At 36.4% G+C, this 16,984-nt stretch overlaps 1 protein-coding gene across 3 annotated transcripts; it reads left to right on the forward strand.

The window, feature by feature from the left end:
- The first annotated feature begins 1,121 nt into the window (after positions 1-1,121).
- Positions 1,122-16,584, forward strand: MCM9 (minichromosome maintenance 9). Of its 3 annotated transcripts, XM_077368290.1 has the most exons (21): positions 1,135-1,388; positions 1,451-1,553; positions 2,136-2,235; positions 2,474-2,612; positions 3,694-3,760; positions 4,309-4,483; positions 5,387-5,486; positions 8,692-8,789; positions 8,908-8,988; positions 9,468-9,533; positions 9,784-9,876; positions 10,603-10,719; positions 11,667-11,739; positions 12,316-12,382; positions 14,129-14,210; positions 14,406-14,527; positions 14,606-14,676; positions 15,221-15,330; positions 15,396-15,443; positions 15,533-15,685; positions 16,239-16,584. In XM_077368290.1, the coding sequence occupies exons 1-21, from the start codon at positions 1,273-1,275 to the stop codon at positions 16,316-16,318; spliced, it is 2,061 nt and encodes a 686-aa protein (XP_077224405.1). In that variant the 5' UTR covers positions 1,135-1,272; the 3' UTR covers positions 16,319-16,584. The 3 variants fall into 3 exon arrangements, with proteins under 3 accessions (XP_077224407.1, XP_077224405.1, XP_077224406.1); XM_077368292.1 differs by lacking the exon at positions 16,239-16,584 and having other exon boundaries at positions 1,122-1,388; positions 15,400-15,443; positions 15,533-15,671; XM_077368291.1 differs by lacking the exon at positions 8,908-8,988 and having other exon boundaries at positions 1,149-1,388.
- The last annotated feature ends 400 nt before the right edge of the window (positions 16,585-16,984 follow it).

The raw sequence follows: 16,984 nt of genomic DNA on the forward strand, positions 1-16,984 counted from the left end.
CCCTCAAGATTAACTAGCCTGTTTAGGCTCCTTCTCGAAATCTATTTGCCATAAAAAAAAAAAACTTGGATAACCTGTAAATTCCATAAAGCTTCCTGCTACAAGCTCAATAGATCACTTCCCTAGTACAAATTACTTGGGACACCCCCCTCTTTTACACACTGGAGGGACTAGTCCCGAGAAAAAAAAAAGAAGGGTGGGGGGGGAGGGAATTTAGGACTTCCCAAGTACAAATTATTACTACACAGTGCAGCCTTCCTTTAGGTTGATTCGAACCGTCTGATTGACCAAAAGATATATTGTTCGATAGGGAAATGATTGGAAGTGATATATCCTCCCCCTTTTCTTCCCCGGGCCACACTATTTAGTTGTATTTATGAGTTATTAGTACTTCTTTATTCCAGGCGGGGGGTGGCCCAGGAAACAAAAGGGGGCAAATATATCATTTCAGAGAAATGTTTTGGCACCATTATTTGGGATTTTTATATCCAAAGGTAGATCTGTCAGATGGACGGTGTGGATCAACTAATGGTGGGCCCTACTGTACCTAACTGTATGATTAAATGTTTGGATTACAGGAAATTTATGGAAAAGTTTGGAAAGGAAAATATTTCTATAATTTCCCATACCCGAATCCAAACACTACCAAAAAATCATCCAAATAATGTGGCCCCATATTGTTTGGATGATCCAAAGCGTTCATTTGATGGGTCCTGACATATATAGGGTGTGCCCAAAAAATCAGCTCCATCGGATCATCCTAATCCTTCAATCTATAGACGAACCTTCAGTTGAGAGGGCCTACCTTAAACAAATTGAAAACTACAAGGGTGTATTTGTTACGTTTTAAACTATAGGGATGGAAGTGGATGTGTCAAAAACTAGAGGGGGTGTAAATGTAATTATCCCTTTTTTTTTTTTTTTTTTTTTAACAAGAACCAATCCTATTCAATTTTTGCTTAAAGGGACCTCCAATTTATGATACTATCACACTAAATTTACCTGGATTTGCTAGCGACCATGCGCCGAAGGCATTCCGTGGGCGAGCTGTGGCATGAGAGAGCAGCCAAATAGTCTAAGATTTTGTCTTATTGATTTAATTCATCTGAGGTGGCTACTCTCTAATGCAACAGTCCGCCCGCGAAATGCCTTCTGCAAGGCTCCCTAGCAAATCCTAAATTAACCATAATCCTGTTAGAGAATTCTTCTTCCCGCCAAATACCAACTCTTTTAATTCATCTGTTTGATTCACTTTCCCTCCAAAACTCTCAAATGGGCTCCGATTACATCCACGCCTTTGCCCGCTTCCTCCTTCGCCACCACTCTCATGACCTTCGCTCCATCCTCTTCTCTCAAGACCCAATGCTTCATTTCCCTCTCTCTGTCGAGTAAGTACACAAAAACCCTAACCCTAACCCCATCTCTCTCTCACTCTCTCTTCTTTTCTCAGTTTTGCAGAGCTAACAGAAGCAATCCCATCTCTCTCTTACCTCATTTTCTCCCAACCCACTGAATTCCTTCCCCTATTTGATGACGCTGCTCGCCTCGCCCAGGTACCAAAATCTTCAAATTCTTCACCATTTTTTTCATAATACTGATTGATACTCTCAACTTGCAGTTTGGGCATCTTTTATGGTTACAATTTTCTTACAAAATGTAATCTGAAAGTAGACTGAAAGGCCCAAATTATTAGAATATATCTAATCTTCTAAATCTTCATATACCCAACTTGCAGTTTGGGCACCTTTTATGGTGACAATTTACTCAAAGCATGCAATCTGAAAGACCCATGTTATTAGAATATACCTAAAATCTTTTAATCTTCTAAGATTTGATCATTGGATTACTTGGATGGTAGATTAAGTAGGTAGGGTAGATTAAGTAACTAGGATTAGGATACTATTCAATTGGTGATGTTTTATTCAATTTGGGATATTTTATTGTAATCAAACGTATATCCTGATTTCCAATCCATATACCTTTTGAGGATGGATATTAGAATATATCAAATCTTCTAAAACAAATTGCACCCAAATTGCAACTCCAGTGTATATGGAGATGCACCATGAAGGCTGATTTGTGTAAAGCTATAGTTCTTATTTTTTTTGTGATTTTTTTTTTAAATTAACCTGTAGGGTGTAATTCTGGAGGACTGCAAGGATCAGGACAATGCAAATTTGAAAGAATTCGTTCACGTCAGGATCAATGTCTGCGGCTCTCCCTTGGAATGCCCTGGTGAGATTGAGATTCTGACTCTTTGGTGTGTTTTTTTAGAGTAAGTAATCTGGGATTGAACCTCTGACCTTGAGGTTGACGAACAAAGTCTTGACCATTGAGCTAGAGGCTCAATCCCTCTTCCTCTTTTGTTTGGTGGATTTGTTTTCTTAGTACTGTGTTGTAGTGTTTCTTGTCAATTTTAGTCCTTTTATGTGTGGCTGAAAGGGTTTTGTTGGGACTATTTAAATGTGGGCAGAGACGTTCCCGAGCATAGGGAGAGTGAGAGTGAAACACAGAGGGATTCTTCTTACTCTCAAGGGGATTGTGATAAGGTCAGGAGCTGTGAAGATGATCGAAGGGGAACGGGAGTACGAATGCAGGAAATGTAAACACAGGTAGTTGCTCATTTGTATAACTTCTTGATTTCTTATTCTATTATTGTTTTATTATAATGTTGTCCACGTTGGCTTTTTTTTTATTTTTTATTTTTATTGTGACTGTTACAATAAAAATGTGCGTTTTGTATTATCTGATTTCTCTTGGAATATGGGTAGATTAAGATGTGGAAATATCAGCTCCCTTTTATTTTATTGTTTTCTTTTTTGTGTGTAATCATTTGGACCCCACTTCCTTTTTATATATTGGTTAATTGCCTTCTATTAATTGTATCATTATTTAACAGCTTCCTCCATTGCATATCTGTTTATTTCTTCTTGTTTATCTTGGGACTGAGTGATTTCTTGCTGGCTATTAGGAAATGGGTAGTTACTCAAGATGTGAAATGTGACTCCAGACAATGCATTTGCTTTTGGATACTTTTACTACCAGAAACATTAAATGTTATTGGCCGTGTGATAATTGTTTCTGATGATGTGTTCTTTTAATGAATATAGTAAGATATTTGTCAATTGTGCTACTTCTTGCTGTGCATGAATTTTGTTTTGTGTGGTAACATAAATTTATTAAGAAACTAGAAGAGGAAAATTACAGCAGGAATGAGTTGACAGTTGACACCAAAGAAAGTAGAAAAAACAGAAACAATAGCATTAGGGCACGAGATTTGCCTTAACGCATTAGCATTAGCGGAGTCCTCCTCCACACCTAGTAACCCTGAAAGGTGCTCCTTGAATGCCAGTAAGGAAAGGCTTGGTGATCACACTGCGCTTTTTCTAACCATTCTGCCAATTCCTGCAGTGTGATATCAATGTGAATCACAAACATATTGCATAGATCGACCATTTTTCATTATCTTGGAATTTTTTGTATCTTCATTCCCATGTTTCCCATCTTTGCACTGTTACTGTCTATGAACTTTTCTCATTTTGCTTGTTTGGATTATTGATTCCGTTACTGGCCAAGCAAGATAACACTCTCTGTACAATTTAATTGATTCGGAATCTATGCTAGTCTGCATGGATTTTTATCTTCTTAAAATCATCTCCTAATCATCATTTGGTTGGTGGCTTGTGTGTTTAGATTTAAAGTTTTCCCGGAGCTAGAAACTGGAAATGCTATAAGACTCCCAACATCTTGCCCTTCTGAGGTTTATTCTTTTTCCCTATCATCATGCATTTTATTTTGCAACTTTGAAAATGATTATAAGGATAAATTGGAGCAAAAAATCACACCTTGAAATGGTGCCATGCATGATGCTTTTATGCATTGTTTTTTTCTAATGCTCCTTTTAACTGTTCTTATGTAAGTAACCATCTTCTTTCCGTGGTTCTTTTGCTTATCCATGTCGTCTCAGATTAGTAAGCAGATTTTATCTTCCAGAATGATATCTTTGATCAGATTCTGCTATATATATATATATATATATATATCAGAAAAGGTCTTATCCATCCTTTACTTTTGTAAGTTTAAAAAATTCTTGTACTGTTTTTGATTAATCTGCTTGAATCCATCTGATAGCTGTGTCATTACTGCTGTTTAGTCTCAGTTCCTAGAAGTACGAAAGGCGCCCCTCAGACATTATATCTTTTGCTTTTTGGTCTTGATTGGATTTTCTCGATCCTTGTTTGTTCTGTTATTTTACCTACCCTTAAGAAATCTTTTGACAAAAAATGTTTTATTTTTTTTCTGTAACAGGGGGCCAGATCATGTGAAGGCTCAAATTTCCAGTTTGTAGAGAACAGTATAGTATGCCATGATTATCAGGAGATCAAAATCCAAGAAAGCACACAACTTCTAGGAGTTGGGTCCATACCTCGTTCAATTCCTGTTATTCTGAAGGATGATCTTGTTGACATTGTTAAAGCTGGAGGTACTACATCTTGGAGTTTCATTCTTTGTATTTTTACTTTCTTTTCTTATTCAATTTTGGTCCTTCCATGCTCGGTACTTCAACATGGTTCATCCATCATGTATGCTCATTCTTTAGCTTAGGTACGGTTATAAATTTGCCTCTTTTTCTTACTTGGGACATCCCCCTCTAGTGTATTTATCATTATTCTTTTATACTTGAGGGGGCTGTCCCTAGTAAGAAAAAAGGGGCAAAATTTTAACCGTCCTCAAATTTTTGATCGATGATAGAGAGCATGATGCACTCAATTAGAACCGTAGACTATTTAGCTTATGATGAAGGTGACGTCGACATAGGCTATGCTGACATTATCATTGGTAAAATGCGAGGAATATTTCTCTTTAAAGCTCTATCTTGCATAAAAGAAGCTCTTAAAACCTACTCTAACCATCCAAATGCATGAATTGTAGGATACTCTAGCATCATGACTGAGATTTAGTGCCAATGCTCTTCTTCATTAAAAACAAAAATTAACTGAAGTTGGGATTTAACGGCGATGCTCTTCTTCACTAAAAACAAAAATTAACTTGCAATCAATATTTAGACCAATAAGAGGTTCTAATGATACCAGACTATTCTCTAAAATTGTTCTGTTATTGAATTTGAAATCATGATGCCCTTATTTCACATTATTTTTTTTGAATGGTGATTATATCACATTTCTCGTTCGAAGAATTCAACTTCCTTTGAGTTGACGCTATGAAATGGACCCATTATCAATATTTAAATGGCTTACCTAGTGAAGCATTTACTGTTCTGTTTTGTTTAGCTCTTCTGCTATGCTGAATATAAGTTTCTGTAGTTTTGGTTTGTACGCATTCCAATGTTGTTTGCGTCAATTTTATTGATATCTGGTTGCTCCAGATGATGTAATTGTTACGGGGCTTTTGACGGCAAAATGGTCACCAGATTTGAAGGATGTCCGCTGTGACCTTGATCCTATTTTAGTTGCTAATCATGTGAGGCAAGTCAAAATTTTATTTGTTTTATTTCAAGTACTAAATAAAATTCATGTATTAGTATTCTTTGAGTTCTTTTTCTTTTTTTCTTTTCTTTTTTGAATGGCTTCTTTGAGTATCATTTATGTATGCATGTTGACTTGAATATTGTGCCCATTTTTTGTAGATGAAATTGATTTTGGGAGGATTGTTAAACACTGTATTTGACAATGATATTGAAAGTGAACTGGGACATCCATAAGAGAGAGAAGATGACAATTACTGCATGTATTAAGTTTTATCCATCCTAATTGTAAGTTTTTTATATTTTTTATATAAAAATAAAACATGGGATTTCCTAGGGACCATCGCAGAAAGGCATCTCACGTCTTGGCTATTGCATGTGAGAGCCGCCACACAGGCACAGATTTTGTCTTAGTCATTTAATTCATCCAAGGTGGCTACTCTCACATGCAACAGCCCAGGCGCCAAATGCCTTCTGCGATGGTCCCTAGCAAATCCCATAACACATTATATTTACTCAACCTACTAAAGATTTTAATATGTTATTTATTATAATTAAAATTTCAGAATTAATTAAAATATTTTGAAAAATCCACAAATCTTTCTTTTTGAAAAGTTTGCCGAAGTGTCGGATTCCGACACTCATACCCGTACTGATGCAACATAGCCCATTACACACATGCTAAGATGCATGTATGCCAGCAAGGAGTTCTGATAATATAAACACGGGAATGTTTGGCATGAAAAATGACCAAAGTACCTTGAGAAATGTATACCCTCCAAGCAGGGGTATCTTGCTAGGTTTCTTGACAGTGCTGAATCTACAACCAATGTTTTCATTGATGGATGGCTGAATTGAGGCGGTAGGGAATATTGAGGTGAGGCGAAAGCCTTGACAATTTTAATCAAACAACTATTAAAAACTAATAGAAATTAGGAGAAAAAGATAAAAAAGCATAAATTGCGAATATGTCTAAAGGACTAGAGCATAGAAAGGCACTATTTGAACTCCTGAATTGGTCTCAGCATTTATGCATCAGAGATGATAATCCCCAGCTTAGCAAAGAAGCAACTGGCAAAATAAATAAGAAATATCATATTGCTATTCACTAAGTAGTAACTGAGAGGTGACAACCATAAAAGTCAATATTTTATCATTCAAGAAAAAATAAAATAAAACTGGCCTACAAATCATCAAAGAAAAAAAAATGCTTCTTGCTTAAATATGATCCATGGCAAGCATGAAAGAACCCACATTGTCACGAATTTGAAACCTATTGAGTTTCCGTTAAGAAATCATGAAAGCAAGAAAAACCCCGTATCATGCTGAGGGAGATAAGGCAAATGGTCTTTTAAACTTTAACTGGAGAAGTGTATTATAGTACTTTTCAACATATATGAAGCTTAAGCGTCAAAGAGAATTGATACTGAAGCAGCCTTTTTAACTTCCTCAAGGCATTTTAATTCTGCCTCCCCTCAAAGAGGACATTTTTACAGACAATGTTTGTAACCTAATCATCTGAGGGCAAAACAAACTCATGTTATTGCAGTACAATATCTATGGAACTGCCACCCTTTCTCAATTTCCGATGCATGCCAAATATTTTGATGGGCTGTTTTTTCTGAAATTCAGTTGCAATTTTTTGGTTGGAAGACATGGATAAGTTTGGATGTGCAATGTGACATTTAATGTTCTGCAACTTGGAAGCATCTTGGGATCTCAGGTGACTTGTTACTAATCCACAATTGTGTTGATGATCGCCACAGATAGGGGCGCAACTTGGGTCATTTTTTGGGAATTCGGGTTGAGCTTTTACCATGTAACCGGGTCGGGTTTGGGTTGATTCCAATTCATTTTTTTAAGAAAAAGCTCAACCCGACCAAACCCAAGTTGCACCCCTAGCCACGGAGTGGCAGTAAGCATGTAACAAGCACCCCTTGGAACCACATGACATTAGCTATTACTTTAAGTTTCATTACCACTTTCCTGCTCTTTATGTACAAGTTTCCCTTCTATTTTGGTCTAATTGCAAGTTTGCAACCACATATCCTCATTCTACCATGTGTTTTTCTATGTCCAAAGTTACAAAATTGCCAGCCCTTTTCAGTTCAATCACAGTTTATTTTCATCAAGGGCTTAGCATCTGAATAGTCAGATAAACCAGGCCTTCACATTTTCATTGAGCTAATTCAAACTTTGGATTCAACTGTTTGCCCTAACTATGAAAGAGCCTGATTATGAGCTACATCAGTTCGATTCATTGTTGCATCTTATTTTGTTTAGCTTTTGCTGTCAGTTCTTATCTTTGGTTCCAACAATTCTTAAAAAATAATACTATTTTAAAGGAAATGTAGCCACATAGGTTTCGAGAGTGCTATAAGGCCACGTTTGGATACCCACAAGATTTAAATTTGGATTTCTCACATTTGCAGTTGAGATTTGGAACTGGATCGGATCCTACGATTTCCAAATCAGCTACCACGGTGAAAAAAAAAATCTGATTTTCAAATCTTTTCTATGAGACATTATTTGGAAATCCATATTTGTGGCAATTACCTTCACCCTCACTGCTCCTCGACCTTGCTGCAGCAACAGCAAGACGTCCCTCCCAACTCCCTCCCTCTCTCGTACAACATGAGCATGAGGATGATGGATGTATTTTGTATCCAAAATTCAAATCCAAATCCAAATACAAAAGCATGAGGTATCCAAACTTGGCCCAAGCGAATCCTGCTGTGTTGATATTCTCCAAAATGTTTACCCACTATTTTTTTTAAAGAAGTTTCCCTCACAATTTTAAGCCAATTGATGGTTTATTACTTTATTCTGCACTTTTCTAGTTTATTGACAAACATTATCCTCTGTTTCATGCCCGTAGATTTTTCCACTCTGCTTACTAACTCTAAAGGATAATGTTTAGCCGACCCCAACTAGTTTGGGACAAAGGCTTTGTTGAGTTGATTTGAGTTGAGTTACTAACTCTAATATCAGTGTTTATGACATTTTATATTTTAACATTTCTTTTCCTTAAGTGCTTCTTAATTCGTCCATTACTTTATATTCTGCTCAAGACAAATCACATGGTGCATTTACTGACTTTCTGATTGTCTTATGGTTCTGGAAATATTGATCATATTCTTTACTGTGTGAAAGTGGATCTGATTGCTTCTGTATGCTCCACTGATCTTTTTTACATATTTTTCCAGGAGAACCAATGAACTAAAATCAGATATCGATATTCCTGAGGATGTTGCCAAGAAATTTGAGCAATTCTGGTCAAATTTCAAGCATACCCCATTGAAAGGTGTTATCAAACCTATCCATGTTTCTATATGTGCTATTAGAATTTGTAGTTTTTGTTTGAAGGGTCAGTGTTAATCTTTTTGGTCAAATCATAGAACAGCAACTTCAGCATTTTGTAGGCAACTCTACGAGTAACCAACACTTGGAAACCACAAAACTCGTATTGGTTCCTGACTTTTATCAGCCATTTCACACACAAGGTTTGCTCATTTCTGTTGGGCTCCTTGTGGAATGAGTTTTAACATTAGCTTCTTTAATCTGCCTACTTATTTAAACCTTAGACCCCTTAAATTAACCATTTGCTGAAAATTTTCTGCATGATACCATGCCATTTATCTTCGATTTCTTCTAGTTACGATCATGTTGTAGCTGAAAATCAAAGTAGCTGCCTGGATTTCAAACTAGTTTTGTCAGCCCTTTCTTAATTGTTCTTCGTTGTTGCTTCTCCTTTCTCGGGAGGAAGAAAATTCTTGGTTGAAGTTGAAGCATGTTGTTCTTGTATAACACTTTTCTTATGACTGTTCCAAACCAATCTCTTATATATGTTTCTCTTTTCTTAATCCAGAAAATCATTTTATTGCTTGATAAAAGTAGGACTAAGCATTTATGTGATTTTCAGCAATTTAGTATATCTTGCAATCTTTACTTCAACCGAGCTGCTTACTCAAAATATTTGCAGGAAGAAATGCCATTTTGAGAGGAATTTGCCCGCAAATTTTTGGACTCTTCACAGTAAAGCTTGCTGGTATATTATTATCCCACATCACCTTTTAGCATTATTTTGAAGCATGATAATGACTGCTTATCTTGCAATTATTAAAGATAGAAACAAAGTAGAGATGAGTATTGTGATCAAGGAACCGAATCTCCATAACCTTAGATCTTATGCATTATCTTTCTTTTAGAATCTAATTAGCATTCATCATGTATTTTTATTCTAAGATTGAGGAATGTTATTTTATTTCTTTCCTTGATTACTGCCTTAAACCTGTTAGTTGCGTTAACGCTGATTGGAGGTGTGCAACATGTTGATGCTTCTGGGACGAAGGTTCGTGGAGAGTCTCACCTCCTTCTAGTTGGTGACCCAGGTGTGTTTAGCCTCTCATAATTCTAGATATCAACTATAAGTCTAGCGTAACCATTGTGCATCTTCCAACACCTTGCCTCAGGAACATGGTTTTAAATATCGGTTTCGGTGTTGGTTTTGGCCACAACCGAAACCGAAATTTCAGCCGAAATCATGTAAAAATTCGGAAAATCAATTTCGGTATTTTACAAGATTTCGGTGGAAATTTTAAAAATTTTGGTGGAAATCTTGTAAATTTCGGCTAAATTTTGGATTTCAGCCGAAATTTCAGGTTTATGTACTTTCAGTGTCGGTCCTAGCCGAAATCCGAACTTTCGGTATTTCGGCCAAAATTAAAACCACGCTGAAAAATGATCTTGAGAGACCAATTCCTTGATTAATTGATATACCGTATGTTGAAAGAATGTGAAAACTAGAGTGGAGGTTGTGCTTCCCGAGGTGGATTTTTTTTTCAATCTGGCCTGAATCAGAATTTATGTTTTATGGGTTTTGTTTCAGTGAGGCTGTTTTTTGAACATTTCAGATAGCCTTAGGGCTTGTCCCTTTGGATCCTCTTGTTTATTTTCTTTCTGATAAAATTTTCAATTGATCAACAGAAAGCCATAAATTGATGTTTTCAATAGTGAATACTTGTAAACTATTTAGCCAAATTCTGATTCAGGACTGGAAAGTCCATAACCGGTGTTCTTGAGCGATGGATGACATTTACATATGTATAAAATCACAGGTACTGGAAAGTCTCAGTTTTTGAAGTTTGCTGCTAAATTAAGCAACCGATCTGTGATTACTACTGGATTGGGGAGCACCAGTGCTGGCTTAACTGTTACTGCCATCAAGGATGGAGGTACATTTTGTGTTTCTTTTTGTCATTTATTTTGTAAATTTTAATCTTTGCTAACATTTGCAGTAAAGATAATTGACTTTACTTGACATTCTGTATCCTACTCTCTCCTAAAAGTGTATACTTTCAGAGCATGTAGCCTCTTTCTTTACTAGGATAGTTACTCAACAACAGAAGGGAAAACTCACTCCATTTAGACAAAAATGAAACAAAATAGATTGCAGTTGAAACATTCAAATGCCCTAGGTACCAAATTCAGGCCCTTCCAAATATGAATAAAATACTTGAAGATAAGAGGCAAGAACCTTCTAACAGACATCTCATACAGCTTGAAGAAGAGATTGAATTTCACATTCCTCTGGTTGGTCTGCAAAGTTTATCATGTTAATGCTTCAAAGCAATTCTGTTGTTAACACCAATGTTTAGAATTTGTACTTAGAACTTGTTGTAGGTAAAACTGAGTTGACTTATGCGAGTGAATAATTGGCATGGCAAGTTTTTCTTGACGCTGGCAATTCAGAGGAGTTTTGATCGATGTTTTAGGGGCAAAACCAAGTCGAATTGGAAGAGTCAATGATTGACATGGTTAATACAATACTGGGACTACAAAGGATTTTGTGTAAGGTTGTATGTACAAGATGGAGAAGCTATATAAATTTGTTTGTGTATATTCTATCACTTCAAATGGCCCATCTTCTGAACATCCATGCGATTGTTACAGTTTATTGTAAAAGTTATTCAAATAAAATCTAGGAAATTGTAAATTCTGTCAAAAAGGCCATCTAATGAACATCAACTTTTTCTAACTGTTCATGAATGTAAACAGTTCATTTGTATTCACTATCTTCATTGACTTGTGACTTTTCTCCTGCCCCTTTGTTGTGTTCGTACTTTAGTGATTTGATTGATTGTGTTTGACTGGCTGTCTTGCCCATTGATTGGATCTCCAGGTGAATGGATGCTCGAGGCTGGGGCACTTGTTTTGGCAGATGGTGGAATTTGTTGCATAGATGAATTTGATAGGTATACATTTCTCTGAAATTTCCAATGGCTAATACCATGGTTTTGGGTTCAACCAGTTTAGTTGCACTCCATTCCAATGGCTAGTTTCTACTTAACGTCTAACAACACACCTCGATAACTACATTGATCGAAATCCAAAAATACTTCCACATGTGGGTGACAAACTGACAATGTACTGAACTGTTGTGCACAGTTATCCACAAAGAACATGTGGACATCGAAACTCGTAATTTCCTAATGCAGGCACTCTTAATGGCTACTAGTTCAATGCAACTATTCACAATACAAGGACTTGGATTTTGTTTCTGACGCTCCACTCATGGTGTGATACTAATGGAATTATGTATAGCATGATTGTTTTAGAACATTCTAGTGACATTTTAATTTGTGACATTTTAATTTGTTAGTTTGAGGTCTTTTCTAGATCTCTTTAAAGGATGTTTTTAGTTTAACCTTCTTCTCTCTCTCTCTCTCTCTCTCCCCCCCCCCCCCCCCCCCCCCCCGCAATCGGTCTTGTTTTTTTTTGTTCATGAGGCTTCCTCATATTTGATTTCATTCTAATTCAACTTTTTGTAGCATGAGGGAGCATGATCGCGCAACCATACATGAAGCAATGGAGCAACAGACTATAAGTATTGCTAAGGTATCTTTTCTTGCTTCAGATCATGTGTTTATAGAATTGCTTATCATTGTCCTGGTATAATAATAGAAAACCATCCTTGCTTAGTGGTGATCTTTTTATATCTTTAAAGTCACATTTAGGGGCATTTTGGTCATCTTCAGGACATCTCCAAACCACCGGTAACCCTTGATGGTTTTCTACGATAACCGTGAGAATATTTTTTTTTTATAAAATGTAGTGGAAGAACTTCTATGCAGTATGTAATAAATCTGTGTGGATTGCATTTGATGGTCTTGGAGAAGCAGTTGTTATTAATTGAGATAAACTTGAATAGAACGTCTCCTTGGGGGACTAATTTAGCATAGCTATGACATCTCATTTGTGTCTTTCAAATGGTAATATCCATATGAGTGCCTTGGGCAACTTAGGAAATCCTTTTCAGAATTGTCTCACATTCAGATATCAAAAGAAGCATCAAATCTGGTCTCTGAAAATATGAAGTTTAACACATTTCGGGATAAACTTTCCTAAAATTTGATTAAGGAATGCATGGGTTTTTTTTGAAAGATGGGATTTTCATGATGAGGGAGGGATTGTAATGGCATCGTGAGGATGTACTCTGCACGCTAGTTGTCTTGAGATATTAGTGCGACAGTAGAGCTTTGGCCTTGAAGGTGTGGATTAAGTATGAGTTCAAAAGGGCTATAATGAGGTGTGGATAGTGGATAGGTGTCTCTGGTAACAAAATTTATCAATGGAGAGGCTAACTTGGCCAGAAAAAAAAAATGGTGGCTTCCAGAGATTCCACCTTTGGTGTTTGTAAGGGGCGGGATGCTTGTCCCATGGCTGCAAAGGCTATGGTGTTTCAAATTTCTTCACTAATTTGGCCATCAATTCTCAAAGCTTAAGCGTGTCATTAATATCCCAAACTGAGTTATGTTGTTACTGATTCTGATACAAGTTCTTTACATGTTAACAGATCTTTATGTTTGTGATGTTCCTTCTTTCTTTTCCTTGGAGGTTTTCCTATGTATCCACTTCTCTTGTTCTCTTGTCTTAATTTTGCTCCTGCGCATCTTCTTAAAGAACTGTGCTATTAAACTGGTTTTGGTTTTTAAGCAATTTCTTATTACTAAAAAGAAAAGAAAAGAATGCTCCCTTCGTGTATGTGGTGCACATTTATAGGATAACCATAATTTATATCAATAACAGCATTTTATCCCTTTAATAGTAGGCATTGTGTCTACCTGAAGCCCATGCTACCCTTTTTAAGTGCATATCTGAGGGCTTGGTCTGTTACCTTGCTTTTTATTATAGAGAGTTGCAGATATCGTACCATATGACCAATTTTGACATAATTCATATATACTTCTCAAATTCATCAGCTAAATCTTTTTCTTAGCATTGTTTTTGTTTGAGTTCAGAGGCTTTTTAACTTTTATAATTGAAGCAATGTGCACTTGTTTTATGGGGATTATTTGACATATTTTTTATTGCTATATACTATAACTATATTTTTCTGATTCTTCAAGGTACTTATCTTGATTTTCCTTTTTTTCTTGTGGAAATTCTATCCACCCTTTACAGTTGGTAGGACAATCAAGAATGACTTTCACTTAAAAAATAATGTTTTTAGATCATCCACATGCTTTCCTTCTAAAATGGATGAATACATTTCTTGGTTTTGAAAGTTACATTCTGTTTCTTGCTGTTTTGAATGCTTGAAGAAGATTGCGACTCCTCAATGACGTTAGGTGTATTTTTCAGGCTGGTCTTGTGACTACTCTTAGTACGAGGACAATTGTCTTTGGTGCAACGAACCCAAAAGGGCAGTATGATCCTAATCAATGTAAGGTGCTCATTTAATTATTATCTCACATTTACTTTTTGCAAATAAATCAGGTTGGACTTTCATGGTGTAACTATGACTCGTTAATTAATGTCTTAATCCTCCATATAAGTCAATCATTATAATGCACCATTTTATTTCTTCCAGATACATCTTGATTCATTTTTAACTTCTCATCTCTCCAAATTGTTCTAGCTTTATCTGTCAATACCACACTCTCTGGACCATTATTGAGCAGATTTGATATAGTCCTTGTACTCTTGGATACAAAGAACCCAGAATGGGATCAAATTGTCTCATCTCATATTCTCTCTGAGGTAAATGTTTTTTCGGTGATCTCCCGTGGCTGCAAGGCATATGGATCAAACTAACATTTATTTTGTTAAACTAATCAGAAAAAAGATCCGGAAAGAGGCACGGATAATGAAGATCTCAAAAATGTCTGGCCAATGCCGATGCTCAGGAGGTAATGTTGCTTGTAGTTTTCCATGATCTTGCAATGGTTTGATTAACTAGAAATGCTTGGATGTTTAACTGAGCACCTCCCACGAGACCAGAAAATATGATTTTCTGATGAGATGTCCATTTCTGATTCCTTATGCAATATTAAAACACCATGTTTGACCGAATAAATCAAATCTGAATGGCAACTACCTAATGAGCTTAAATTTTGTTGGGCATGATTATTGATATCAAAGATCTTACCATCCGATTTATTCAATGGAGGGTAGATGAGTTCTGCCCTCCATATACATATGAGCCATGCAGCCCACTGTCATAATACACTTTTTGGCTGTTGCCTGTAACAAAACTTTTAACCCAATGAACCATGTCAAGTGTTTAATGGCAACTGGGGACTAAAATATCTTTACCTAATCCCTTGGAATTTGAAATTAAGTAGAATATTGTGTTCATACCTTAACTGGCTAATGATATTTCATTGTTGGAAGTTGTGTTTTTGGGACAATTGAAACAATTTCATCTGGTTGTTGATGTTGACAACATTGTAGGTATATTCACTATGTAAAAGGACATTTCAAACCCATCTTGACAAAGGAAGCAGAAAGAGTTATTTCGAGTTATTATCAACTCCAACGGAGATCAGCAACACAGAATGCAGGTCTGACTCATCCTCTTTTCGTCTTGAAAATTATTAAATTTTCATGAGACTATTTTATTTTGCAGCCAGGACAACTGTTCGTATGCTCGAAAGTTTGATTAGGCTAGCCCAAGGTATGTCACTGGCCCCACATTTTACACCCCCACTGTTCTCAATCATATATTCTCATTCGAAGGAACTGTTTTTTTCCCTTATGTTACAGCACATGCAAGACTCATGTTCAGAAATGAGGTCACTCGACTTGATGCAATTGCTGCCATCTTATGCGTTGAATCGTCAATGACAACATCTGCAATTGTGGACAGTGCTGGGAATGCTCTACATTCCAATTTCACTGAAAACCCAGATGAAGAATGTATCCTAAAAATGTGTCTTATTAGCAATCGTTATTTCTATATGCAATTAGTTCAAGGTTCATAGCGTTTTAGATCTCAATAACCAACTGTGAGTCCAAAACCAATTTAGGCCCTGTTCGTTTAAAATTATGACAACCGATTGTGAGGGTTAAACCGATTATTGGACTCAAAATCTTGGTTAATTATTAGTCTAGTAATTGGTTTGGACTCACAATTGGTTGTCAAAATCTAAAACGAACAGGGCCTAAATGTGATTGGCCCAATAACTGGGTTTGGATTCACAATCGGTTGATAAAATCTAAAACGAACAGTGCCTTAGAAAGTGTAGAAAGATCTTCAAGATGTTAATATTTGGACTAATGATCCAATGTGTGAGGCATGCCCATATTGCACATGTGGGACTCAACTTCTACCAGTTTGGACTGAGCCTGGTCGGCCAAACCTGGCCTCAATTGCCCAAAAACTACATTGGTTGGATGATCCTCACCATTGGATCGTTTCTCGTACCTTTTATTTTCCTTACAACTTTTAAAATTCTTGACTGCACTCTAGTTGCCAAGCAAGAAAAGCTTATTCTTGGACAGCTACAATCCATTGATGGTTTCTCTTGGGAAGAATTGAGTTGCAGATGAGAAAATTATGGAAAGCATCTGTTGGATAGATTGCCAATGCCAAAATGAATTGATTTCAATGGAAGGGTCAATGGTTGCGGCAAAGGAATGGTGTATTACATTTTCCCTTCTGTGCAAGATCTGGGTCTATTTTCTGGTAAGCCAAGAACTTTACTATTGTTGCACTGGCAAAAATGCTGAAAAACCTATGTAATCTGTCTATGCTGTTTACAGGTAACTGGTCGATGATATGAAGGTGGTCTATGCCATTTGTAAGATTTAATGTAGTGATTTAGCTAATCTGATCTATATGCCTGGGCCCTGTTTTTTATGGATTTTGAGAACCGATTTTGAACCAAGAACTGTTAAGGTAGTGATTACGTTTAGGCTTGTTTGTTTAGATTATGACAACTGATTGTGAGCTCCAAAACAATTATCGGACTCAGATTTAAACGTAATTTTCAGCCCAATAATCGGTTTGGGGCCCACAATTGGTTGTCACAATCTGAAACAAACAGGGCATTAATTTTGAGCCCAATAATCAGTTTTAGACACAATTGACTAACAGGGCCGTACTTTAGGCCTTGTTTGTTTTTTATTTTGAGAACCGATTGCGAGTCCAAAACTGATTATTGGACTCAAAACAAAGCTCTGTTTTAGATTTTGACAACTGATTGGGAGTCCCAA

This window comes from Tasmannia lanceolata, unplaced genomic scaffold (genome assembly GCF_043159265.1).
Source record: "Tasmannia lanceolata isolate RefF3 unplaced genomic scaffold, GAP_Taslan_0.1 ptg000025l, whole genome shotgun sequence".
NCBI lineage: Eukaryota > Viridiplantae > Streptophyta > Magnoliopsida > Canellales > Winteraceae > Tasmannia > Tasmannia lanceolata.

What these genes read in the sequence shown, in the direction of transcription:
- MCM9 (XM_077368290.1), top strand. Translation starts at nt 1,273, where the DNA reads ATGGGCTCCGATTACATCCACGCCTTTGCCCGCTTCCTCCTTCGCCAC. An exon ending in TTAGTTGCTAATCATGTGAG is followed by an intron (nt 5,487 to 8,691) that starts GCAAGTCAAAAT and finishes ATATTTTTCCAG; the next exon opens with GAGAACCAATGAACTAAAAT. An exon ending in TCAGCCATTTCACACACAAG is followed by an intron (nt 8,989 to 9,467) that starts GTTTGCTCATTT and finishes AAATATTTGCAG; the next exon opens with GAAGAAATGCCATTTTGAGA.